General features: G+C 38.6%; 2 protein-coding genes across 8 annotated transcripts; both read right to left on the minus strand.

The window, feature by feature from the left end:
* Positions 1-76: 76 nt before the first annotated feature.
* Positions 77-13,586, minus strand: LOC133886600 (protein ZINC INDUCED FACILITATOR-LIKE 1-like). Of its 4 annotated transcripts, XR_009903388.1 has the most exons (21): positions 13,208-13,586; positions 12,426-12,466; positions 11,631-11,691; positions 11,413-11,515; positions 11,216-11,318; positions 11,052-11,105; positions 10,890-10,952; positions 10,771-10,820; positions 10,594-10,669; positions 10,083-10,259; positions 9,809-9,896; positions 9,519-9,604; positions 9,323-9,430; positions 8,970-9,014; positions 8,793-8,881; positions 8,149-8,192; positions 4,589-4,697; positions 3,125-3,189; positions 2,946-3,008; positions 2,745-2,854; positions 77-327 (listed from the first exon to the last, which is right to left on the minus strand). XR_009903388.1 is itself a non-coding variant. In XM_062326312.1 (17 exons), exons 1-17 carry the CDS (start codon positions 13,359-13,361, stop codon positions 4,591-4,593), a joined length of 1,449 nt encoding a protein of 482 aa, XP_062182296.1. In that variant the 5' UTR covers positions 13,362-13,586; the 3' UTR covers positions 4,427-4,590. The 4 variants fall into 4 exon arrangements, 1 of the variants encoding a protein (XP_062182296.1); XR_009903390.1 differs by lacking the exon at positions 12,426-12,466 and having other exon boundaries at positions 13,208-13,361; XR_009903389.1 differs by lacking the exons at positions 2,946-3,008; positions 3,125-3,189.
* Positions 13,587-13,925: 339 nt separating this feature from the next.
* Positions 13,926-23,886, minus strand: LOC133886599 (protein ZINC INDUCED FACILITATOR-LIKE 1-like). 4 transcript variants are annotated; one of them, XM_062326309.1, is made up of 18 exons: positions 23,593-23,732; positions 22,325-22,831; positions 21,783-21,823; positions 21,576-21,636; positions 21,366-21,468; positions 21,139-21,241; positions 21,015-21,068; positions 20,863-20,925; positions 20,740-20,789; positions 20,585-20,660; positions 20,278-20,478; positions 19,364-19,451; positions 18,998-19,083; positions 18,806-18,913; positions 18,458-18,502; positions 18,273-18,361; positions 14,482-14,525; positions 13,926-14,374 (listed from the first exon to the last, which is right to left on the minus strand). In XM_062326309.1, the coding sequence occupies exons 2-18, from the start codon at positions 22,467-22,469 to the stop codon at positions 14,271-14,273; spliced, it is 1,461 nt and encodes a 486-aa protein (XP_062182293.1). In that variant the 5' UTR covers positions 22,470-22,831; positions 23,593-23,732; the 3' UTR covers positions 13,926-14,270. The 4 variants fall into 4 exon arrangements, with proteins under 4 accessions (XP_062182293.1, XP_062182292.1, XP_062182295.1 ...); XM_062326308.1 differs by lacking the exon at positions 22,325-22,831 and having other exon boundaries at positions 23,593-23,885; XM_062326311.1 differs by lacking the exons at positions 21,783-21,823; positions 22,325-22,831 and having other exon boundaries at positions 23,593-23,733.
* Positions 23,887-25,085: the final 1,199 nt, after the last annotated feature.

Here is a 25,085-nt window from a genome sequence, read left to right on the forward strand (position 1 = left end):
TGAAGGAAGCAGCAGAGAAAACTTTTTTTTAATAAAGGAATAAGACTTATTCTGGTCTCTGTACAGAGTTATGCACGCAGCCGTTCATTATTAGAAGGTTTAACAAAATATCTAGTATTCCGGATAGATTAAGCAAAAACATGAGTGAACTAAAAAAGCCCGAGCCTAGTCAAGCAGAAAGTCTATTTCTAAACAGCCAACCATATCGGGCGTAAATTTCCATCGTTGTCGATTCCATTCTTCGACATGCGTCTTTTATAAGAGGCCGATCCTCCGTCTTTTGTAGCAAAGACCAAAAACAAATCCAGTAAGTGTCCTGAAAAGAAGCTGCATAGAAAAATGAACTTTTGACCTGTCAAAAATCACATCATTTTGACTTAACCAAATAACCCAACAAAGAGCACTAGCTCCAACCAAAGTGTGGTTTTTAAAATCTTGACTCATCCCATTAAGCCAACTACCAAACATATTGGAGACACTAGTTGGTGGATTTAAACCAAACGTAACCTGAACCACACGCCAAATAAATTTAGCAGCGTGACATTCGAAAAAAAGATATTGTATTGTTTCATCATGATGACAAAAACAACATATGGTACTTCCTTCCCAACATCGTTAGTTAGAGTCTTTCCATTAAACAAAAACCATAAGAACACTTTAATATTTAGTGGTAGATTTAGCTGCCAAAGATATAAGTTGTTTGGAATGACGAATTCACTAATCAAAGATCTATACATCGATCGGACCGTGAATCTTTCAAGTTGATGTAAAGACCATTGAAATGTATCACGACTATCATTAAGCTGTATAGAAGCCAACTTATGAAGTAAGTCATTCCAAGCTGTCATATTATTTCCAATCAGTGTTCTTCTAAAGGCAATATTGAGAGGTCTTGTCCTAAAAATATCTGCAACCGTGGTATTTTTTCTGTATGAAATTTGAAATAAAGATGGATATTGCTGTTTAAGAGATGTTTGTCCTAGCCAAACATCCTCCCAAAATCTTATCAGATTCCCATTATTTAATGTAAAGGATCCCAACCTGAGGAAATCATGTTTGACAGCCATAAGGCCAGTCCAAAACTGAGAATCTTCAGTTTTATGCTCCACTTGAGCAATTGTTTTGTTTCTCAGATATTTTTTTTCTTAAAAGGTCTTGCCACACCCCTTCTCCATTTATCAACTTAAAAAGCCATTTACTAAGTAAGCATTTATTTTGTAGTTCTAAGTTGAGGATACCTAATCCTCCTTGATCCTTAGGTGTACAAAGAATGCTCTATTTCGTAAGTCTATATTTTTTCTTGTGCCCATCAGATTGTCAAAAGAAACGAGAACGATAGTAATCTAATTTCTTTAGAATCCTTTTAGGCACTTGAAAGAAAGAAAGCATGAACATGGATAGGCTACTTAAAACCGAATTTATAAGGACAAGATGTCCCCCATAAGATAAATGTTTTCCTTTCCAACAACTCAATTTCCTCTGGAATCTCTCTTCAATTTCTTTCCATTCCTTATTTTAAAGTCTTCTATGATGCATTGGAATGCCTAAGTATTTAAAAGGGAAAGAGCCAGATTTACATCCAAAAATTTGTGAATATTCGGCCTCATAATCTTTTGTTTTACCGTAACAAAATATTTTATTTTTATGAAAATTTATTTTCAAGCCTGAAAGCTGCTCAAAAGCACGTAGCAGGAGCTTCATATTTTTGGCATGATCTAAATTATGATCCATAAAGAGAACAGTATCGTCCGCGTATTGTAAGATAGAGAGACTATTTTCAACAAGGTTAGGTATGACACCAGCAATTTGCCCCTCCTCTTTAGCTCGCTCAATGAGAATGGCCAACATATCCATAATCACATTGAACAAGATTGGAGATAGGGGATCCCCTTATCTCATACCCTTTTTTAGTTTGAAAATAATGTCCTATATCATCATTGATTTTTATCCTTACACTCCCTCCAGAAACTACATGTTCTATCCATTTACACCATGTGGGGGAGAAACCTTTTATTAGTAGAGTTTGTTGTAAAAAAAATCCACTTAACCTTGTCATATGCTTTCTCAAAATCCAATTTAATAATAACCCATCCATTTTTTTCCTATACATCTCATGGTTAGTTTCATGCAAGATCATAGCACCTTCCATAATAAACCTCCCATGTAAAAAAATGGTTTGTGTTGGTCTAATAACTTTTTAAGCTAATAAAGCAATTCTAGACGTGCTCGAATGGACGGATTCAAAGGGTAGTCCGGATAGGTACATAACTATCCTTAATTTTGATCTAAAAATTTCTTAACCTATTACAAACGGAAAAAAAACCAATAGAATACTGTTGATACCCAGTATAGTGTACAGTACTCTGACCGAGTACCAACTAACCCTAAATGACTAACCCTAGACGACGGCGGCAAGCGGGCGACGGGCATGTGGCAAGGCAGCTGCCTTTGTCAGACGCGCCAAACTGTGGAGGAGCTGCGGCCATGAAGAATGGAGCCATGGCTCGCCATGCTGCTTGGATCTGCGCCGGCGAAGAGGCGCCGAGTTGAGTTACCAGCCATTCACCAAGCATTTGCATTAAGAGAATTTAGCTCTCAGCCTCACCGATCACAAGACACCCATACCAACGCCGTCGAATGGTCAAATGCACTAATTCCCTAGGACCCTAACAGCAAGCACCAAGCATTCCTACTTTTAACAAATTTATACTTGTATATTAGATTAAAAAAATTATAGTATCTACCTGAAACAACCAGCCATAAAATCCTGCTCGTCCCCCGTGCAGCGGCCGTCATCATCCACCTTGGCCTACCTAGCTCGAAGGGTCGTCAAGTATCGGACTCCATATTATCACTGCATAGTGCAAAGCCCAGTAAGCTCACATCACTACTGGAGTATACTAGCTAGTAGTTTATTGCATGCAACGCATGTTTAGAGGGGCTACTTGGATTATCCTCCGAATATTTGAGGCGGCCGGCCGGCATGTCCACAAAGGTGACACTCGAGTCTAGAGAGAGAGAAAAAAAAGAGAGAGGAACACCATACCAAAAGGATGAAGAAAGAGATACTCTAAAAGACAAAGTAACAAGCGTGAGAGAGGAGAGTGGGTTCAATCAGACTTACAAGGAGGTGGTTTCCTTTCCCTTCTTTCCTTTTTGTGCTAGTAGTTATCTTCCAAGGTAGATAACCTACATATACATTCCACCCACACTCCCATCTCAATCCTCGATTTATATATGCTAGTTGTTAAGAACTAAAACAATCACAAAATGTGCGTTATTTTACTGTTCTAACATATATACCAGTACCAAATGATGGATCACCTTATTCGAGTATCTGGGAGACAGCATGACAACTTGATCCTAGACTACTCCCTCTGGTTATAAATACATAGTATTTTGGATAGTACATGTTCTTTTATGCACAACTTTGATCACTATTTTCTATTAGGATACGTTATAAAAGCAAATAAAATTGTAATATTATGAAAACATTTTTCAAGACAAATTTCTGTATATGATTTTTGGACACTAAATATTTTAAAAATTATTGTTCATCATGGTTTTAAATCAAATCTTATTCAAAATGCCGTGTTTTTATGAGTGGAGGGAGTGCTTAATAGTGATAGCTAGATGAAAAATGGCTGCAGCAGCCTTCTGTAAATTCAGACTGGTCGACAGAGACGCATCACGGCACGCGTACCAACATACATGCATGCAGACAAGAGCTATCACACACGCGTACTGAAATTTTCAGCCCATGCAACCTGAAGATGGCTTTCAGAAAAGAAGAAAAAAAAGGAGAGGTTCAGGACTTATTGAGACCTCACAAAACTAATCATGAAAGGTGCGGCGTACAATTATATAATTACTACCTCTGTTTTATTTACTTATCACCAATTTTTTACTATAGCAATTTTGAAACCTTACGTTTTTTCCTTAAAAAAAATTATAAATAACTATAACTTTCGTATCATTAGATTCATCGTGAAATATACTTTATTAGTATTAGATACTTTTAAGTATTCGTAAATTTTTTATAAAAAAAATATAAGGTTAAAATTACTATAGTAAAAAATTGATCATAAGTAAATAAAAACAGAGGTAGTACAATACATATCAAAGTTGCTGATCAAACATTCCGGCTGCTGCGCAGCACGTACAGGTGCAGCTTTTTCACTGAACTACTAGTTCGATACGATTGTCTTCAATAAACTTATTTTCACAGCTAGTGTGCAAGTGACTATCATCGTTTTCCCTTTATTTTCTTATTTTAAACAACTTCATATTTTTTTCACTGAACCACTAGCTCGATATGATCGTCTTCAATAAACTTAATTTCACAGCTAGTGTGCAAGTGACTATCATCATTTTCTCTTTATTTTCTTATTTTAAACAACTTCATATTTTTTCGATAAAGTTAAACAACTTCATATATGTCCCAAAAGGTTTCTCTATCATTATGCTGACAAATTAGACATGTCACTGAATTCATTAACGACTGCTAGGTGCTATATATTGTTGCATCCTCTCTCTCAAAAAAATAATAATCTGCTATTGTTATAAACTGACAAGTGACGATCTTTACCCCTAATGACTCTGATCTTGTGCTGTAGGTAACACAAGGAAAGGTTCGAAGGTAAATATGAGCCCAAGGAGCTGCACCAAATTCAGCATCACGAACACCACCTCATCACCTGCACATTGCACAAACCAAATTGGATAACTGGATAAGGTCATTCTCTCTACTCTCACAAGGATTTTTTTTCCTAACCCGAACGAAGGCAAGAGTTATTCCTTTCATACATTATATAAAAGGAGGAGACAATTTAAGATATGGCTAACTGTAATTAGTAACTATTAGTACTAATCAACATAGTTTGATGGTAATTACAAATATAAAAAGTATTACCTCAGAAAAAAGTTACACTTGGATATAATACATGTATTTTCAGTGACTAAACACATTCTCATACTATCTAAATACATCCAACCAAACACATTCCTAAATTTCCTGTATGCCATCAGACTTACTTCATTGCCATCGATTTTATCTTTGCTTCCTTTCTTACCATTCTGTCCACATTTCCGTTCAATATTCCGTCAAATTTACTGTTTACTTATTCACTATTTACCGTTTCTACCTCTCTAAAAATTAGTAGTCTTCTGTTCATCTAAAAATCATAGAACTTTTTGTACGTGTTTTATAATCCATATGCAACCTATTTTAATTGAATTCACCAAAAAAAACTGTGTAAAATTTAAACTAAAATTCTTTAAAAAGGCTAAATTTATAACTTCTAACAATTATTAGGGCCTCAAATAAAATCCTAAAAATTTGAAAAAAAATTCATTAATATTTTTCTTATGTGATGAATTAATTTATAAAATTACTTACAACCATAGATTATATGGTGAAAAAATAAGTTCCTTTGAGCATTACAAAGAAACTTATTTTTCACCGTATAACCTAAGTCTAAAAATAATTTTATAAATTATTCAATCGCATAAGAAGAATATTAGTGAATCTTCCCAGAACGTCATAGCCAAGCTTGCATCGCCGCGCGGACCTCTACTGAAGTAGCTCGTTGTCGCCGTGCGCCCTCGAGCTTCCCTGGCTTCTCGCAACTCTTCAAACGAACTCAGCATCGACATCTGGTCAAGCTCCGTCATTCGCCGTCGACTCCCGACCATCGCTGCGCTGTTTCCGTGCTTCTCCAGCGAGCCTCCGTAGTGCCAGTCCATTACCGTCGTCGTCTCGAGCAAGAGCCAAGGTAAGTCGCCCGTGACCGTCTGATCTGCAATCTACGACGTAGATTGAATAAACCTTATTCGTTTCAGTCTCTCCTGGTCAGCAAGCCTCGTCAGCAATCCTATCCGAAGTAGCAGTCCAGTCAGCCATTGACGTCATCGTTGCATAATAAATCTATTTTCCTTTACAAAAATAATTCACAAAAATAGAATTTTTACGGAAAAATAGGTTTTCAATTTAGAAAATTTTCCAAAAAATAGAAAACAGTTTACATAAATGTTTATAAATGTTTTTAGGTTTGTTTTTATTTTTGTAAATGTTATTTAATGTTTTCTAGTGTACAAATTATTGCAAAAATGTTAGAATAAATGTTTTATTTTGGAAAATAGTTTAGAAAATGTAGATTATTCCTGATACTGTTTTAAAAATGTTTTATTTGATAAAATAAATGCTTTTAATATGTTTTTATGCATATAAAATTAGTTTAAGTTCTTAAAAATGCAAATAATTTTTATAAAATTGTTTTAATCAGTTTTATGCTATAAAATAATTCTAAAAAATTAAATAAATATTTTAGGCCTTTTAAAAATTAGGTTTAATTGCATAAAAATAGTTTTCGTCATTTTTAGCTGTTTAAAATTCATTTAGTAGAAGTTTTCGCACCGTTGCTCTGATTTGGGCGGTTCTTACGCCCAAATCTTTTTAAAATCATGTCCTAGCTAGCCTTATCGTTTGTTTGTTGTGTTAGCTTTGTTCAATACTTGCTCTTAGTGTTGCTTGTTTTGTTCGTATGTAGAGAAGTTTATCCCAGAAATGTTCGACAACATCTAAGATCAAGACTTCGGTGATTTTGAGCAACATTTTGGATAAGGCAAGTGTCCTTGAACATTTTATGCCTACTTTTATAAATTTTTGTTTTACACATTGCATGCTCGTCAAATATGATATCCTATTGTTAGGGTTTACTAGTTTTCTTCGATCTTCCTTGTAGCCGTAAATTGGTTTTCATGTTATGAGTAGAATATGCTTAGTTGTGCTTACTCATGGGTAGTATAGGAAAAATATATTTTGGTTAATAATAATGAACTTTGGTAAAATGCTTAGACTTGGAAAGTAGGGTCTGAGCAAGTTTGGCTTGATGGTTAGCCTGTGGATGTATCCTAGGTAAGAATGTTGGCTTTATCGGATATTGGTTATCTCCATGTGTTAGATATTGGCGGTCTTGCCCAGACCATATTAAGGACCGGTTCGTGGAGCGACCCACCCATTAAAACAGTACAACCAAAAACCTAGTATGAGATAGACCTAGCCGAGTAATCACTATTCTCTCAGCATGGTGAAGATTATTTGGTGATGCGGGGATGGAAGGGTGTACTTCGTGGAACCGTAAAGACTCAAGAGGGGGTTTCTGGAGTGGATGGTGTACTCTACTTATGTACGGTGGTGAAATCTCAGTGGGTCGACACGTGCCGAGAGAGGCGTTAGAAAGGCTTTGCAATATAATCTTGGTCGCACACCTCGGAAGTGTGTAAGTGTTTAATCGACATGGGCAAGAAGAAGGACACGTCTTGTGGGTAAAGTGTACGACCTCTACAGAGTGAAAACTTATATATGAGCCATGCTCACGGTCATGAGCGACATGGACTCTTCACATGATTAGTTAGGTGGTTTCGGATGGTTTGATTGGTTCTGGTGGATCACGGTGGTGGGAACTATGATTCGAGTTTGGTTTTGTTTAGAGGTGGTTGGAACCTCATATGTGGAGCAAGGTGGTTGGAACCTTACCCTCAAGTCTTAAAGAATCTTCCACATAGTAAATATGTTGCTTTTATAACTGTTTTACTACAAAAATGATATTGATGCAAATAAATTATTGAGTTAAGCCATTCTTGATATTGGCCCACATGTCATACTTTTCCACACTTGCCGAGCATTTCATGTACTCACACTTGCTATATCCAAACAATGTTGCTCAATCGAGAAAGATTTTGAGGACTTCACAAAAGATGACGCGTTTTAGGGTGTGTTCTCCGTCGATTGCCTGTGGAGTAGCCTAGTTGAAGATGAAAACTACGCTTAGTTCCGCTGCAGTGTCTTTACTTTTTGACCATCGTCAGTTCCTTTTGTAAGATCGAATGTACGTTTAAGTTAATGATATTGTTCTATTATTTCACTTATAACGTCGCTACATGTATGTAACTTGATCCTGACATATATGTAGTTTATATTTGGTTTAATCTTAAAGCCGGGTATGAAAAGAAAACTCTCACAGGGTAATATCCTACCTAACAAAACTACATGTACAACAGATACTAAATGGTAGGGTAGCTAGTTTACCATGGCAAAAAAAAAAAAAAGGAACTTGGTGCTAGGTATTGTAGAAATTAATAGTTTACCAGGCAGGAAAGCGGCATCTTGACGTTTTTGTGCCCATGAGAATCTGTATTGATCAATATGCATTCCGAGATTAGGAAACGCATATGGAATAATAATCCACCTTAGTACAGTCTATGCTCTGTATTAGCAATATTCTTTGGCTATTAGGCGACACAAAAAAGTGCGGCCTCCCCATTTGTCAAATACTTCTATTTTAGTCAGAAACTTAACTTGTGAAATTCAGCTAGGCATTAGAGGAAAACAGATGCAGATTGTATAGTATAGCTGATCATTTATAAATGAGAAACAGCTCAAAGCTGATGCTTATGCACACTGATATGCATAAACGTTTTTGTTTACTGAACATATACGTACATTTTATTCCCAATCAGAGAGTATGCTTGTCACTCGTATTCACTTGGATGACAAATGTTTTTTAGAGAATAGTCAGGAGAAATGTGTATTATTGCGTTATGCATAATACAGTTAGATACAAAGACAATTAGCTAGCGGAATGCTGGATACAGCCGACACGGCTAGTGGTGACCCGTTGAAACTAAGAACATTCTACAGGATTACATACAACTAAAGATTGCCGACCTAAGTAACATGATATTTTGCCCATGCATTGTGTGAAAAAGGAGAGATGGAAAGAGATACTTACAGAGCCCCGGCACCTATTGGAGCAATTGCTTTGAAAAATGACATTGTAGTTGTCGATATACCATTTGCGGTGCCTCTTTGTTCTTGGCACTGGAATTGAATTTAAACTATGTTACATAGTTTTATTTGATTTGTGTAAGCGTACTGTCCCAACAAATTCACTTGAGTTCATACGTACCACAGCATTGTTCTGTAGAAGGCAAATTCCTGTGGTGGCAGTAATCTGTACAAGTTGTAAAAGAAGAAGAGATTACATAGACTTGGATACTAGTAAAAGTATGTAAAACCACTTCCTATTTATTCCTATGTAAACTGAGTTAATCTTCATACTTTTTATGCAATGTAATAGGTAATTATTGTCTCTTAACTATCGATCAACACATGAACGCAAAAAAAATGTAAAAATCAGCGAATTTCTGTAGTAGAGAAATTACTTTGTATGCACTTATTGAATCATTAACTTACAAATGGTGCGGAAAATTATATAGTAATTTGAAATTTGAAGAAAGAAAGAAGTTAGGAAATGCTTACTGCAAGAACACTTTTCATCATGGCCGCAGAATAAAGAGCGAAGGAAAGTTTGACTCCAGATAGGTATGTCATAAAGGGATAAGTTGCAAGAACAAGTATAGACACAGCCTGCAACGTCAATGTTGAAATTTAAGCGATGATCATGAAGTATTCTTTTTTATGTTTATTTTTTTAATACACATAGGAGACTACTCACAGAAGCAATACGTGATGAGTTGACTGTTCCAAGAATCTTATGGACCCAGTGATAAATGATAAGCTGATATACAAGAAGACCAGCACCTGAAATGAAGGGACGAAGCGCCAGTAAAAAGGACCATGAAGGGAGAGAGCAATCTCAGTTTCGATACATGCACACACAATGCTGCAAACATCAGCTTTTCAAGCTGCATGAACAAATAAAAATTCATCCAATAAAGGAGGACACTTGTAACTTCTAGAATTTTTGTATCTGGGTGGAAGGGACAGGGCAGAGGGATGGAATACCTGTCATAGCAAGAACCTCACCAATATCTTCAGTTGAGAAGCTAAGGCCACCATACTTCCGATCGCTCGCAGCCCATAAAGAAAGTATCTAGTATTTTACATTACAATTATATAACCCTTGAGTTCTATATGTGAAAGATGATTTTGAGTAGTGAAGGCAGTACAAGATGTTTTAACTCATGAGGAATATATCAAAGAACATTTATGTAGGAGAAAAAACCTGCTGAGTAGCAAGATGCTCAAAAGGACATGAATTCTGAATGAGTAATTTTACCTCACTATATGCTGTGTCATGAAGACCAAAGAAACAGTAAGGTAGCATAGTTGATATCCAAGGCTTGTTCTGGAGCAAACTCGTCTTGCGAGGTGAATCCCAATAACCCTTTTCTGATGGCAAGGCTTTGACTATTTTGGTATCCTTTTCAGGAACTTTATGTTTATGTATCGTCTCCTGTAAGCCCAATTTGAGTATAACCAATAACACATATAGAATCTTTGTGATAATAGCTTAACAGTATGCCTAGAATGAAGTTACGTAAAAGTTTAATTATCGTGTTTTCAGTATAACGTGGAATACAATATAAGCATAGTTTCTACGAAAATGACACAAGTCCACTTCAATAGTTGATTTGTGAATTGCAACTTATGTAGCATGTGCTGTGTGTTTATCGAATATAAGATTTCACCAGAGCACACAAAGGCCAAAATAAAACAAATATTAGTGTTTGTGTTTTCTAAAGAAAATTTAAATGACGAGAGATTTTGTTAGGTGAAATGTTACATACCGGAAGCCATGTACAGCTTATTAGGATAATAGCAGCGAATGATGATACACTTAGACATGGTAAGAGATAAGGGAATCTACAAAATCCAATGAACTGAGCTATGATAATCTGCAAGGTACATCACTAATTGCTAGAAATTTGGTAAAGGACTATATGTGTTGCACTTGGATGATTTACCTGCCGAAAACAGAACCCTCAGAAAATATGTGAGGATATTTCTCAGTAGGCTGGGGAAAAATGAGACTCGAGTAAGAAAATGAGATCATTTTTTCTCTTCATTTTTGTTGAACTGGTACCTGTGCAAGGTAGCCTCCAAGAGCTGGACCGACAATAAGACCCAAACCCCATGCCGTGTTCACCTATGATTAATTCGATTTTAGACTAATCTTGGTATGGAAAGGGTTACGTAATAAAATAGAATACAAGTAAACAATGCATAGTTTTGCTCATGAGATTACAACTGAGAGTCCAAGAGCTTGATGTTCAGTTTGACAAACTTCAACACAATAAGCCTGCAATGGTTGGCAAAATATAATATATATAATTTTAGCATACTCCTTTTCAAACACACGAGTTACAATCCAGATGCATGGCTTTGTTGAAACTGCTAATTTAGAATTACCTTTATTGGGGCAAGTAAACCATTTAGAGCACCCAGCACAAGTCTTGTAGTGATTGCCATCCAATACGTTGTGCTTAGACCGAATAATGTGTTAAATATGACCCTACACAATACCAGTGGGAAAGCTAATTGAGTACTACAACAATATTGAAATCCGAAATGGTCCGACACTTGGTTAGAATATATGTAGTACTTACACAGACAAGATTGAGAATGCAATGACAGGCTTCCGTCCAACACGGTCTGAGACGATACCCCAAAAGATTGCAGAAAAGCCTCTGCCGAGCATGTACGATGCAGCTACATTTGAAAACATTGACATAAGGATTTCATATTTACATTTCAATTTTGTGTCATATATTTACTTCAATTTATTGTAATAGCTAAACTGTGAATTGATGAACTAAAACCATACCAAGAAAACCAGCATAAAAGCCGATATGCTCCTCTGTTTTAGCAATGTGGAAGTCCCTTACCTATGAAAAGTGTTAAGAGAGAGAGAGAGAGAACTAAATAAGCATACCCTAGACAACTGAATAATCTGCTAAAATGTATGATAGGACGCTATTTGCTTAAACAGGTAGAGATCTTTATGAACGAAACCGCAGGTACTCCCTTGGTTTCTGATGTATTTCAAGAAAACAGAAATTTATTGGAGCAGGACCATTTGATCCCGTGAATGGAAGCGGGTAAAATCAAATAGACAAAAAGGCACTGTTAGATCTGAATTGTGCACTAGAAGTACCCAAAGTACCTACGTATTCTAGAACTTTAGTAAAGCTAGTATCAGGTCGAAATGCATTGTGAGCACTGGGTTATGTCCAGCGACATGGCCAGGGAGAAAGATGGAAATGCCACATTAGTCTGAGTAAGGTCATGATCTGAATTGTGCATGGATGCTGTAGGCCTGTAGCCCTGTAGGATCATAGCGAGTACGGTCTTAAAACGTCAGTGTCCCGAGGGGTGGATCCACCATATCTCTACAGGGTGTATAGGACACCTATTAAATTTTTATTTTTCAGTGATCTATCGTAGCATCTTAGGTGACACTCTTTAGCTCAATAAGTGGGACACCTGGACCCCTAGCAAGTCAGTCCAAGACACTGAATATTTTTTATTTTTGTTCTAAGATCCACCAGTGACTGTTCTTAAGATTAATGCAATGTGAAACGTACACAAAATATTGATTATATAACATGAGAGTACATACCATAAAATAGAGGAACGGGAAGAGACACGTGATTGGTAAAGCTGAAAGAACACGAGGGACAAAAACAGCTTTTGTCAGAGCCAGATCTGAGAACGGGATGGATCCATTGATCGACAATGCAGCAGGTATATGGAATAGTAAATCCATACATAAATAAAGCATGCGAGCCAACTATGCTGCAGGTGCAACAGCTCTACTTTTGTGTAATATCCGTCACTGTCTTATTTGGAAGCTACATGCATGCCCGTCTGATTCTCTGTCACGGGTGGATCATGCCCTGCGACCTGCCCTGTCCTGATGGGCAGTCCCTCGTGGTACCATCTCGACCTACTTGTCCCATTCATGTCTCCGGCGGCACTCATCGCCGGCGGACCGGCAGCCGCGACGGACGCTAGAGCACAAACATTCCCTGACGACCGAGAGCTAGGTGCAATGCAAGGATGCAACAACCAAATAGAGCATAGGCACACACAACACGAGCAGGCTCGAGCTGGACGTAGGCGAGATTCGTGCATGCCCAACGGAATAGCTAGCGAAGAACTAAACCCAGTGTAGTTGGCCAGAGCACGTTGTTCTGCCCACGCCACCTAGTTCGAGTCCCTCTTGACACTGGTTCTCACTAATCTCACAGTCGGATCTCCTTTACTCTATTTCCAAAAAAATAACCCAGTTGCAGTGCAAGGATGAACATCAATTGTACGAGGCAGTACTGTCCGAATTAATGGAGCAATGCACAACATATCAGGAGATAGATAGATATATGGATGGATGGAGGCACGTACATGAGGCGAGGGTGGTGACGCCGACGAAGAAGAACTCCCGGTAGGGTATCCTCCCTTTGCTGCTCGCCTTCCTCCGCTCCATCGCGCACCCGGGGCACCCCTCCACCGCCGGCGCCGGCGCCGGCACCAGCAGCGGCGCTTCCTCGCTGCCCATCTCGATGTGCTGCTTAACTTGCTTCAGTTACCTAACCAGCTGTGCAGCAAAACCTTACAAGCTGAAGCAGTGAAGCTCTGTCTGCTTCTCTGCATGTGCACAACGCGGCGGGACGTGGTAACGCTGCCGCAGAGGCAGAGCAAGCATACAGTGCTCCACGAGCCGTCCGATCTATGATCGACACCCAAAATTGAACTGCTCAGCGTCGACAAGATCTCAACTTCACTGGGCCACCAAGCCTAGCAGTTCCTCCCCGGCGGAGGATAGTTGCGGTCAAGGGGAGTTGTCGCCCTCTTAATAAATTTTATGTATTTTGTAGTTTATTTTTCTCTCGATTCAATAAATTTTATATATTTGTAGTGTATTTTAAATTCAATCTCTTATATTTCATTAATTTAACCCCTATGATTCAGTTGGAACCATTTGACTTCATGGACTCCACTGAATTTAGATCCAAGTTCCACCGCTGAATAGAAGGAAAGGTGTCCTTTCATGTGCTACGTGCTGGGTCTCAGTTGCAGCAGCTGCTGCTGAGCTAGTAATATCAGAAACACTAGCCCACAATTTTGCCAGATAAACAAGCACTACTAATTTCATTTCCAATAAATAATCTTGGGTTGCTGTCTCTTACATTGCTGCTACTTACAATGCAGCAAGTCGCCATAAATGCCTGCCCAATCAAAAGCAGGCGATAGATTTTCCACCATTTACCAACTATACATTTCCTCTTCTGAAATGCAGCTAGTACATACATTTTTGACTTACAATTACAAGCAAACAACTATTGCTCCTTCAGGTCTTCATAGACCCTCCTAGTGTAAGGGCACACTCAAGCCCTTTGCCTCAATGGAGCTGGACTCCATTTGACCGGCTCCATTGAACATTCCGAAACTTCTATAGATGAAGAAACTAATCTCTATCTGATTGCTCTGGCACGGCCAGAAAGGGTTTGAATGTGAGGATAAGTCCAAGCAACTCGACGACATTCAGAAGGACAAATACCATCTGATCACCTGTACGGGTGGAATGCGCAAAATTACACAAGAGTAAAAGATGTCCTGCAAAAAAGAAAAGAAAAGAAAAGGTATCTGGAGTTTTCTCAAAAAGGTCAAAAACTTACCTGGAAAGAAAAAGGCATGCTGGCGTTTCTGTGCCCAAGAGAACCTGAATTAATACAAAAAAAAATCAGGTACAATCCATGCTTCATATGGAGCAGATGCGCTCTTCATCAAATTTAGCAGCACTACTGTGACAGCCCAATTTTCCCCTCTTCCTCTCTCTCACTGCCAAGTGGGCCCCAACCGTCCGAATCATCTCCCACCTCCCAATTTTCCCCTTCCGTTACTGCTCACTGACACTCGTTTAAATCCCACCGAGCCACGCATGTTCAAAGCGATTAATGGTCGATTGAAGTCGTGTATGGTAACTGGAGACAGTGATTTGAAGAGGGTCATCAATGGTGTGTCGATCGGGGATGGTAAAGAAGGAAATTGCCATGTTTTTTTTTTTTTGCCATCTGCCACCGGGCGAACTAAATTCGCCACGGCTCTGCCTCCTCGTGCTATAAAAGGAGCCCATCACCTCTCTTGAGCCCTCCTTTCACCAAACTCGATCAAAACCCCATTGCCTCGCTATTGAATTGACACTCCAGAGCTCGTCTTCTCCGACTCCGGCCAAGCACCGCCGCACCCCGATTTCTTTCGTCGCTGCTCGCCGTCATCTCCAAGCAAGTCCTACAGGACCGCAAGATCCCAAGCAACCCTTCGGTGCCATCCTCGTCGTCTGTTCTGCACCACAGCTCCTTCCCCGACGCTAACCGAAGCCTCTCGCTATCGCTCCTCGTCGCCAAGCCGTTCCGGTCTTCCTCGGTGTCGTCCAACCCATCAAATGAGTTCGTCGCCAGTATCTGGTCGTGCTCCGCCGTTGTCGTCACCTCCCGATCGCAACGACCTCCTATTCATCTCCAACGACACATCGCCGCCCCAAGCTGTCTCTGTCACCGTCGAATCGTCGGAGCAGAGGTAGCTCCCTCCCTCACCGTCTGATCGTGTTCGTAGGGTTAGGATTAGAAGTCGCTTACCCTTTTGCGTTGATTAGATCTCGACCATTCGTTCTCAAATCAATGCGTGTGATTTCATTAGTCTTTGGCTGAGTCAGCTAGGCCTAGTCGGTGTACTTGTCCTGCATGACGGTCCAGTCAGCATTCCCGAGCCAAATCAGCGTCTGCGTAGGCTAGTGACGTCAGTGTTGCGCAGTAAATCTGAGTTTCCTTTAGAAAAATAATTCACAAAAATAGAATAATCCAAAAAAGTTTTCTTGATTAGAAATTTTCCGAAAATTAGAAAATAGTTTAGATAAATGTTTATAAATGTTTTAGCTCTGTTTCTATTTTTGTAAAGGTTATTTAATGTTTTCTAGTGTAAAAATCATTGCAAAAATGTTAGAATAAAAGTTTTAATTTGAAAAATGGTTAAAAAAATCTAGATTAATTCTGATAATGTTTAAAAATGTTTCTTTGATAAAATAAATGCTTTCAATATGTTTTATTGCATATAAATTAGTTTTAATTTAAAAATGTAAATAAACTCTATAAAATTGTTTTAAGTAGTTTTATGTTATAAAATAATTCTAGAAAAAATTGAATAAATGTTTTAGGCCTTTTTGAAAATTAGGTTTAATTGCAGAAAAATAGTTTTTATCGTTTTTAGTCATTTAATAATTCGTTTAGCCGTAGTTTTCGCATCGTTGCTCCGGTTTGGACAGTTCTTGCGCTTAAATCTTTCTAAAATCGTGCCTTAACTAGCCTTAGCATTCATTTGTTGTGTTAGCTTCGTTTAGCATTTGTTCTTAGTGTGTTGTTCTTTCCGTGTAGACGATCCTATTCCGGAGCCATTCAAGAATTTCCAGATCAAGACTTTAAGGATTTCAAGCAATTCAAAGGAGAAGCCAAGTGTCCTTGAACATTTTACGCCTACTTTTATAAATTTTTTATTTACAAATTGCATGCTCGTCAAACATGATATCCTATTGTTAGGGTTTACTAGTTTTCTCAATCTTTCTTGTAGCCGTAGTTTGATTCTCATGTTATGGGTAGAGTGTGCTTAGTTGTGCTTACTTATGGGTAGTATAGGAAAAATATGTCTTAGTTAATAATGATAGACTTCGGTATGCTTAGATATGGAAGTTAGGGTCTTGGTAAGTGTGGCATGATGGTTAGCCTGTGGATGTGTTCCAAGAAGATTACAAGCTTTGTTGGATTTTGGTTATCACCTTGTTGTTGGGATGATGGCGGTCTTGCCTAGACCATATTAAGGACCGGTTTGTAGAGCGGCTACCCATGAAAACAGTACAACCACAAGTCTGGTATGGGACGGGTCTAGCCTAATAATTCGATGTTCTCTCAACATTGTGAAGATCATTTAGTGATGTGAGGATATAAGAGTATACTTCCTGGAACCGTAAGGTGCAAGAGAGAGCTTCTGGGGTGGACAGTATACTCCATTTATGTACGACAGTGAAACCTAAGTGGGTCGACACGTGTTGAGAGAGGCATTGAAAAGGCTTTACAGTGGATTCCTAGCGCACACCTCGGAAATGTGTAAGAGTCATCCGTTGGCTAACGGGTGCTCGGCAAAACAGAAAGACACGTCATGTGGGTAAAGTGTACGACCTCTGCAGAGTGAAAACAGATATATCAATCGTGCTCACGGTCATGAGCGTTATGGACTCCTCACATAATTGTCAGTTGGTTTTAGATGGTTTGGATGATTTTTGGTTTGTTCGGGTGAATCACAGTGGTGGAAACTATGATTCAACCTTGGTTGTGGGTAGAGGTGGATGGAACCTTAGATAAGGAGCAAGGTGGTTGAAACCTTGGCTCAAATTTTAAAAGATCTTTCACATCGTAAATATGTTGCTTTTATAACTGTTTTACTACAAAACTAGCATTTATGCAAATAAATCCCTAACTTAAGCCATTCTTGTTATTGGCCCGCATGTCATACTTCTCTACATTTGCTGAGTATTTCATGTACTCATACTTGCTATACTCAAACAATGTTGCTCAATCCAGGAAGATTTTGAGGACTTCACAGAAGATAGTGCGTTTTAGGGTGTGTTCTTCGTCGATTGCCTGTGGAGTCGCCCAGTTGAAGATAGAGACTACGCTTAGCTTCACTGCTTTGTTGGTCACTTTTTATAAGACCGAAGGTACGTTTAAGTAAAGGATATTGTTTCTGTTTTTCACTTATGACGTCACTATATGTATGCAGTATTATCCGGACACCCGTGTTCAAATTTATTTGCCGAATTGGACACCAAATCCAAGTCGGATTCCGACACCCATATCGGATTCCGAGTTGTATTTCACGTGTCCAAATTTTCTTTGCCGAATCGGACACCCGAGTCCGAGTCGGATTCTGACACCCATGTCCGTGTCCAGGTAACATTGTATGTATATATCTTGATTCTAACATGCATATAGCTACATTCAGTTTTGTCTTAAAACCGGGTGTGACAACTACATCACTAGTACACCCAAATATCCGATGTACAGTACATCTCGACCTTCCTACCTCCGTACCAATATACCTGGCACTTTTGACTCTACAGTTCGAACTTTGATTGACAAAATACATTGAATATGTTAAGAATTGTCATTAGTAAAACTTTGAATAGTGAAATCAAAAGTGACAAGTATTTTGAAACGGATGAAGTAATTTTGAAGCTTAAATTTAGCCGCAATGGTACTAGTAAATCAAAAGTACACTAAACCTCAGGCTCACTACTTCTGAAGCTTCAAGCACATTTCATTTAAATATAGATGAAAAAGATGCAATGTGGATTGCAAGTTTATTTCAACTTGGAACTCGAAATATTCCAGAGCAGCTATGATGAACAGATTATACTCACACAATGCCTGCTCCTGCTGGAGCAACTGCCTTGAAAAAGGACATCCCTGTCATGGACAATCCATTTGCAGCTCCTCTTTGGTCCTGAGGCTGTTCGTAATTGCATGGTCATCAGTCAGTTGCAGATTAGCAGCACAGATCTTTAATAATATGTACTGAAATTGAGCTGAACTTATGGGTGCATACCACAGCATTATTTTGAAGGATGAAAGTGCCCGTAATGATGGTAACCTGATATATAGTTGATGATAATAATTAATGAAATAAATTTAATTACGGCAATAAAATAAATAATACCTACAATCCAATTATTCAAAATAAAAAAGTGTGAACTTCTAAGCGGTAGGCAAGTATACAGGATCCATGTCTGATAGTTGCCAACCATCTGCAGTAACTGCAGATTCCTGTTCTTTTCTTTTTCCTGAGCAGAGTAACTGCAGACTTCTAAAAGAACCAAAACTGCCATCTATGTACTTATTTGGTTATAAAAGATCAAATAACAAGGATTCAAAATGGGATGGAAAAAATACTCACACCAAGATTATTTTTTATCACCGATGCAATGTTCAGAACGATTGATAATCCAGGTTCTGACAGGTATGTCATATAGGGGTAGGCAAAGAGGATGGGTATGCACAGGATCTGCAGGGTCGAGCACAATAGTTGAGATATGCAGCGAGACGAGAAAAAGACTGCAGCAATTAAATAACATAATATTTTACTCACAGCTGCAATTTGAGAAGACTTGATAGGCCCAAGAACTTTGTTGATGCGAGGGTATATGAGGAGTTGATATACAAGAAGACTGGCACCTGAAATAGAATAGGTAAAATACTGTCAGTGTTGTTTCACAAAGAACACAAAAGTTGGTGTACAAAGTATTGAGAGCCACAATGATGGAACCAGACTAAGGACAGAATTTGCAGATTCTATTCAGCTTTATGGAATGATTATATATTCTGTTTCCCACGCAGGTAAAAGGTTATAACTGAGTACAATTTTCTAAAATTATATGGTACACAGATCACTCTAGACAATAATAGAAATCATTTTCTGCATGTTAATAACACTAACAACAATGGAGAAACCTACCTGTAACAGCAAGCACTTGACCTACATCCTCAGACGATAAACTCAGTCCGCCATACTTCTTGTCACTTTCAGCCCATAGAGAGAACACCTGGAGTAAATGTTCATTAATGCTCTAAAACATGCTAAATTTTCCTCTAGACAGGTACTAAAATAGAGCACACATAGTACAGATCCAGATAAACTTGTTGTAGTCCCTTCTAAAATAAGCACATTTAAGTTATATGTTGGTACAAAAGGATAGATAAATGTAACACAAGTAAAATTTTAGCACCGAATTTATTAGTTGCAGAAACTCTCCACAGTAAAGCATTGTACTTGTTATAGCTAATAGGCATGGTCCATATTCGACAAAAATCCTTAATCGTCAAATATCTTTTCTGCTTAAATGCACAAAGATTTTAAAACCAGTTGAGTACAAAACAACCAAGAATTAACAATTGATATTCACAGTGATAGCAAACACGCTTAAACTGACAGGGAAAAATTGCTTGGCTGCCAGTAACCGATGTTTCGTAGGGCCCTTATTACAATTTTATTTTTTAAACATCACTATATTTCAATAGCTAGTTAATCTACATCAGTTTACATGCGTATGCCATAATAATTCCAAAAACAAACTTCGTATTTGAGTTCAAGAAATACCAGCATTTTTTTCTCTGAAATTTATGAAATTTCCAGTTTCTGGAATCGTTGGAGGGAGGTGGGGGGGGGATTTTTTTTTGGGACAAAATTTTAATTAAAGGTTGAATATACCATAGTGAGAACATTCTAAGGTCACCAAGACTAAGTCCTTCAAATATCTAATAGGTAGGTTCATAAAATGCATCAATTCTGCCTAGTTTTTTAAAGCATTGTTATCCAATAAGTTTCAATACTTCGGAATAGGCAACAAACAGAAAATAATAAACAAATACCTCTGTATAAGCCATGTCATGAAAGGAGAAGACACAATAGATAATTATTGATGACATCAATGGCCAATTCTTGAATAAGCTCTTCTTGGTATTCAAACTGCCACTTTGTTCAACCTTTTCTTTTGGATCAATCAGATGAGCTTCTAAAGCTTCAATGCTCTTATTTCCATTGTCATTGACTTTATGCTTGTGCAAAGTCTCCTAAAATACATTTTGAGATGCTTTACGATGGGAAAGGGAAGGATCAAATTTAATTACAAAAGGTTGGTAAATGACAAATGAAATAATTTAAAGCATCCTCACATACCGGCATCCATATGCAGCTTATGAGAACAGCAGCAGCAAATACTGATGTGCATAAGCATGGTAACAAGTATGGGAACCTGGCGAGTTTCAATCAAAAGTAAGTGCTCCGTACATCAACTATTTGAAATTATCTAGTGCTGCTACGTGAAAAGATACCTTCCAAATAGTGACTCAGGTGAAAAGACATTTGGAAACTTTTCTGCAGGCTGCCATATAGTTAACCAGGTTAGCATTGACAATTAAATATAATCTAACATTGTTAAGTTGTCTCTGCTGTACCAGTGCAAGGTAGCCTCCTATAGCAGGACCAATGATGAGACCTATTCCCCAAGCTGTGCTGACCTAAAATTATATTAAGGTGAATTTCAAAATCAAAATCATTGAAAGAAGAAAAATAATAGTAATGCATCAGTATGAGATTTGGATTTTACAAGTGATAATGCTAGAGCTTCATGTTCAGGTCGGCAAACTTCAATAGCATAAGCCTGGAAAAATCAAGCATAAAGTCATCAACTATATCACATCTAACATAAACGAGCTACAAATTCATCATACCTTTATTGGTCCAAGTAAACCATTTAAAGCACCAAGCAGAAATCGTGTAGCTATTGCCATCCAATAGCTGACACTAAGCCCAAACAAAGTATTAAATACAACCCTGAAATATAAAAAAGAACTAAATTAGAGACTCGAATATTGATAGAAAAAAAGGACAGGAGTAAATAAACACAAGCTCTAATCAACACTTGTTTCACATGGAATCGAGGCATAATGTTACTAACACAGAGAAAATGCCAAACATGACGACTGGTTTCCTCCCAATACGGTCTGCCGCTATCCCCCAAATTGTTGAAGTCAGGCATCTACCAAACATAAATGAAGCACCTGAAAACATCCAGAAAATGGAACCGCTCAATCACAAAATATTTACCATTTATAAATATTGAGCTCAACCATCCTGAATTTGAATGAGCAATTCATAAAAAACTAACCTACAAAGCCAGCATAGAACCCAATATCTTCTGTTCTTTTAGCAACATGCAAGTCTCTTATCTGTGGAGCAATAAGAGACAACATGAATATTTATTAGCTAAAGGTACTTAACAGATGCATTTGTGGTTTGTGGCACAGTATAGAAAAAAAAAACTTTAGGTAGACTAGGTTATTCGAAAATACACATTACCAATTGGCATACATACCATAAAATACAAGAAGGGGAACAGCGATGATATTGGTAAAGCTGAAAAAAAAACATAAGAAAAATAGAAACAGTAAATATGCAGTGGACGATATTTATGGGGAAAAAGGGTATGAGATGGATAGTAAGATTAACATAGAAAAAAATGGCAATCGTGTTTTGTAGTCCCACAAATTCTGATGCTGGCATTTATCGAGTTAGTTCAATAATGATGGCTGGCAAACTGTTGAATAAGACCTGAGAAAGGCACTCATGCACTCAGATAAGCTTCAACCCTGAAAAAGATATAATATGATTGTTCATGACAACAGACTGGGACACGTAGGGAACAAGTCGCACATCACAGTATAGAAGTCTTAAATCCTAAATGCCGCTTAATCGAAGCGACCTAAAAAATCTCAGGTACAGACATTACATTACTAAGGAAATTGAGTCATGCAACTTTTCACAAATCAATATTCCGCCGGAAAGTTAGCACATCTTGAAGCAAGTTTCTGCTAACTTGCAGCGGTGAGATAAGGTGGCAAGGACAGACTTCCGTACCGGCCGTGAGAGAAATCATCCAGACATACAAGAACTCCTTGTAAGGCATCCCCCTCAGGAGGTCCTTCTTCTGGTCGTACGCGCAGCCGGGGCAACCCGGGTGGTACTCCTTCTTCAGCAACGGCGAAGTGCCCTCCTCCCCCATCGGCAACCACCAAATTCGTTCCTCACCCCGTCAATGCTCAAAACAACAATTGGAGCCCCGAAGCCGGAGACGAGGCCAGCCGATGCGCAATGCCGGTTTCCCTCGGCCAGATTGTCTTATCGTGGCCCCAAGAACCGAATCAAGAAAAGGGAAAACCAAACCTTGTATTGCTACCTAGAACGCCAGAGGCGAAGATGCCCAAAATGGAGCCGAGCGCCGGGTCCGTCGGCCGCCGAAATCACCAAAGGTATGTCCTTTCGCTCTCGAATCTCCCTAATAGGAGGAAGCCAAGATGAACAGGGATGCCCTTTCGCTCTCGAATCACCAAAGGTACGCCAGGAAGAGGAGGAAGCCAAGACGAACTGGGCATCGTTAGCATGCGGATTCAGTCACGCATTGCAGGGATCAATTACGTATCAAAAAAGAAAAAACACAGGCATTGGCGGCCGGGGCTGGAACAGAGGAATTTTTTTTTAAGGATGAGCAGGAGCACTGCTCTTTCATTCACGAAGAGTGAAAAAAAAGTAGTTTTTACAAAAGTGAGATTACAGATGAAGAACAGACACGCTCGACGGAAACAGAGACCAGGCCACACGGATCAATGTGGGTCCAGGTGGCCACCGTATGGCGTATGCTACCGTGTCTGCAATTAGCAACAAGGTTTTGCTATATTTGAGCGACTAAAAGTATGTTGATTTTTGTCGTAACGAGATCTTATCTCGTGACATGCTTGGGCTGCTTGCTGATGTCGCGCAGTCAGTGTTGTTTGTCGTCTCTTGGATTTCTAGCGGAGCTTAGTTTCTTTCTAAACATACTCCTTACTCGTTCAATTGCTTGTCGTATCAACTTTCATTCTACATGGCCAAACGTCAATAATGTTTCTTTCTAAACATACTCCTTCCACATATCAGCTTTGATTCTACGTGGCCGAGCGTCAATAATGTCTAAGACACGAGCTAAGGTGAAGCATTGAGAGTAGCCTGATCCGAACATATACGCTAATCAAACATTCGTATACGGGGATTAACGCCGAACTGAAGTTAGCATGCCGCTGCCATCATATCGGAAAGCAATTGCTACTTGCAAGGCAGTGATGAAGAGATTGAGACGGCGGTGCACATACCTGTGCAGAGGGTGACGATCCAGATGTAGACTAAGCTCCCGTACGGGATCCCCGGATTCTCCGCCTTCCGCCGGTCCACGGCGCACCCGGGGCACCCTTCCAAGTACACGCCATTGCCGCCCCCGCCGGTGGCCTTCTCCAGCAGCGGCGCCGACTGCTCCGCCGCCGCCTGCCGCCGCCCCTCCTCCATCAACTAACCACTTGCCACTAGCTTGAGATCTCGATTGTATCTCACTCGAGCTTGCTAGCAGCTACCTGAAACACAGGAAGCACTAATAAATACACTCCAAGCACGTGCCCGTGGCGCTCTTCATTTCTAAAATAAATGTGATTTTTTAATTTGGTTCTTAAACAAATGCCGTTTAAAGTTTTTTTAGGTGGGTTTTTTCAAAAAAACTCTAATTAAAGTTATTGAAAATTAGAATAATAGGATTAAATATGTGTGATGTGATGGGTTGGTAGGTTGGGTGATATTAATTGAAAATTAGAATAATTAATATGAGTAAATATATCAAAGGAAATAATTTTGATGACCACGTTGTTATGGGTAGTAGCATAGGCGTATCGACTAATAGAGGGAGGTAGGACGGCCGCCTTATTTTTTTATGGTGAAAACTTCACGTTGACTATTATGTACCGTATTATTTTATCTTGATAGCGTTGATTCATGACTGAATGGCTGACTCTGTCATACCTATATTTTTAGATTGGATCCGCTACTGGATGATAGGACTAGTTTGTTTTAGCGGTAGAATCTGTGAAAGTTTTTTTCTCTCAGATTATAGATAGTAAGATTTTATAACATAATTTAACTTGTGAATGGTAAAAATCGGTTTTTATATTACGATAGTTTATTTTTACTTTTAAATCTAGAATTTATAATTAAAACAAAAATAAACGGGGCCTTAGACAAAGCAGCAGCTGAGCCAATCGCACCAATCAGCGGAGAACATGAGGCCAACTAGTCAGGTCCACGAATCGAAATCCGAATCGCCCACCGCTATCTTTTGCCTGCTACCTAGTAATTAATGCTATGCATCAGCTCTTGCGTCAGGGTATGCCAACAGGCGTATCCGGTTTGGTTCCCTCTGCATGTTTTTTTTAAAAAACAAGAATAACTCTTATGCTCATACATATTCCCCACACCGCATGCACCTATTTACATAGGGCTAACTAAACACTAGAGATGTCAAATTTAAAAATAGATAAAATTATCATATATGTTTTGTCATATATGCTACAAACGTATCTGATTTCATTCTATTTTGCATGATTTTTTTAATATAAGAACAATTTACATTCATGTACACGTTCACGCATTCATGTAGGATTAACTAAAAGCTAGAGATGCAAAGTTTGAAGATTGATGAAATTATCATATATTTCTTGCTGTCAACCGGTACAGGTATACTGTCTATCCTGAAACAAAATTTCCGTTTTAATAAAAGACATAAAAAGAAAATCTAAGGTTTAACTTTAGTGGGGAGAGATAC

This window comes from Phragmites australis, chromosome 12 (genome assembly GCF_958298935.1).
Source record: "Phragmites australis chromosome 12, lpPhrAust1.1, whole genome shotgun sequence".
In the NCBI taxonomy this organism is placed as follows: domain Eukaryota; kingdom Viridiplantae; phylum Streptophyta; class Magnoliopsida; order Poales; family Poaceae; genus Phragmites; species Phragmites australis.

Bases quoted from the DNA above. Each gene is read 5' to 3' on its own strand.
- LOC133886600 (XM_062326312.1), bottom strand. From the start codon at position 13,361: ATGGGCAGCGAGGAAGCGCCGCTGCTGGTGCCGGCGCCGGCGCCGGCG. The intron at 11,319-11,412 runs GTAAGTACTACA...GGTATTGTGTAG, and splicing joins GCATTCTCAATCTTGTCTGT to GGTCATATTTAACACATTAT. The intron at 8,193-8,792 runs GTAAGTATCTCT...TGATCAATACAG, and splicing joins CCAATAGGTGCCGGGGCTCT to ATTCTCATGGGCACAAAAAC.
- LOC133886599 (XM_062326308.1), bottom strand. From the start codon at position 23,782: ATGGAGGAGGGGCGGCGGCAGGCGGCGGCGGAGCAGTCGGCGCCGCTG. The intron at 21,242-21,365 runs GTTAGTAACATT...TTTATATTTCAG, and splicing joins ATGTTTGGCATTTTCTCTGT to GGTTGTATTTAATACTTTGT. The intron at 20,479-20,584 runs GTATGTGAGGAT...AATGTATTTTAG, and splicing joins TAAGCTGCATATGGATGCCG to GAGACTTTGCACAAGCATAA.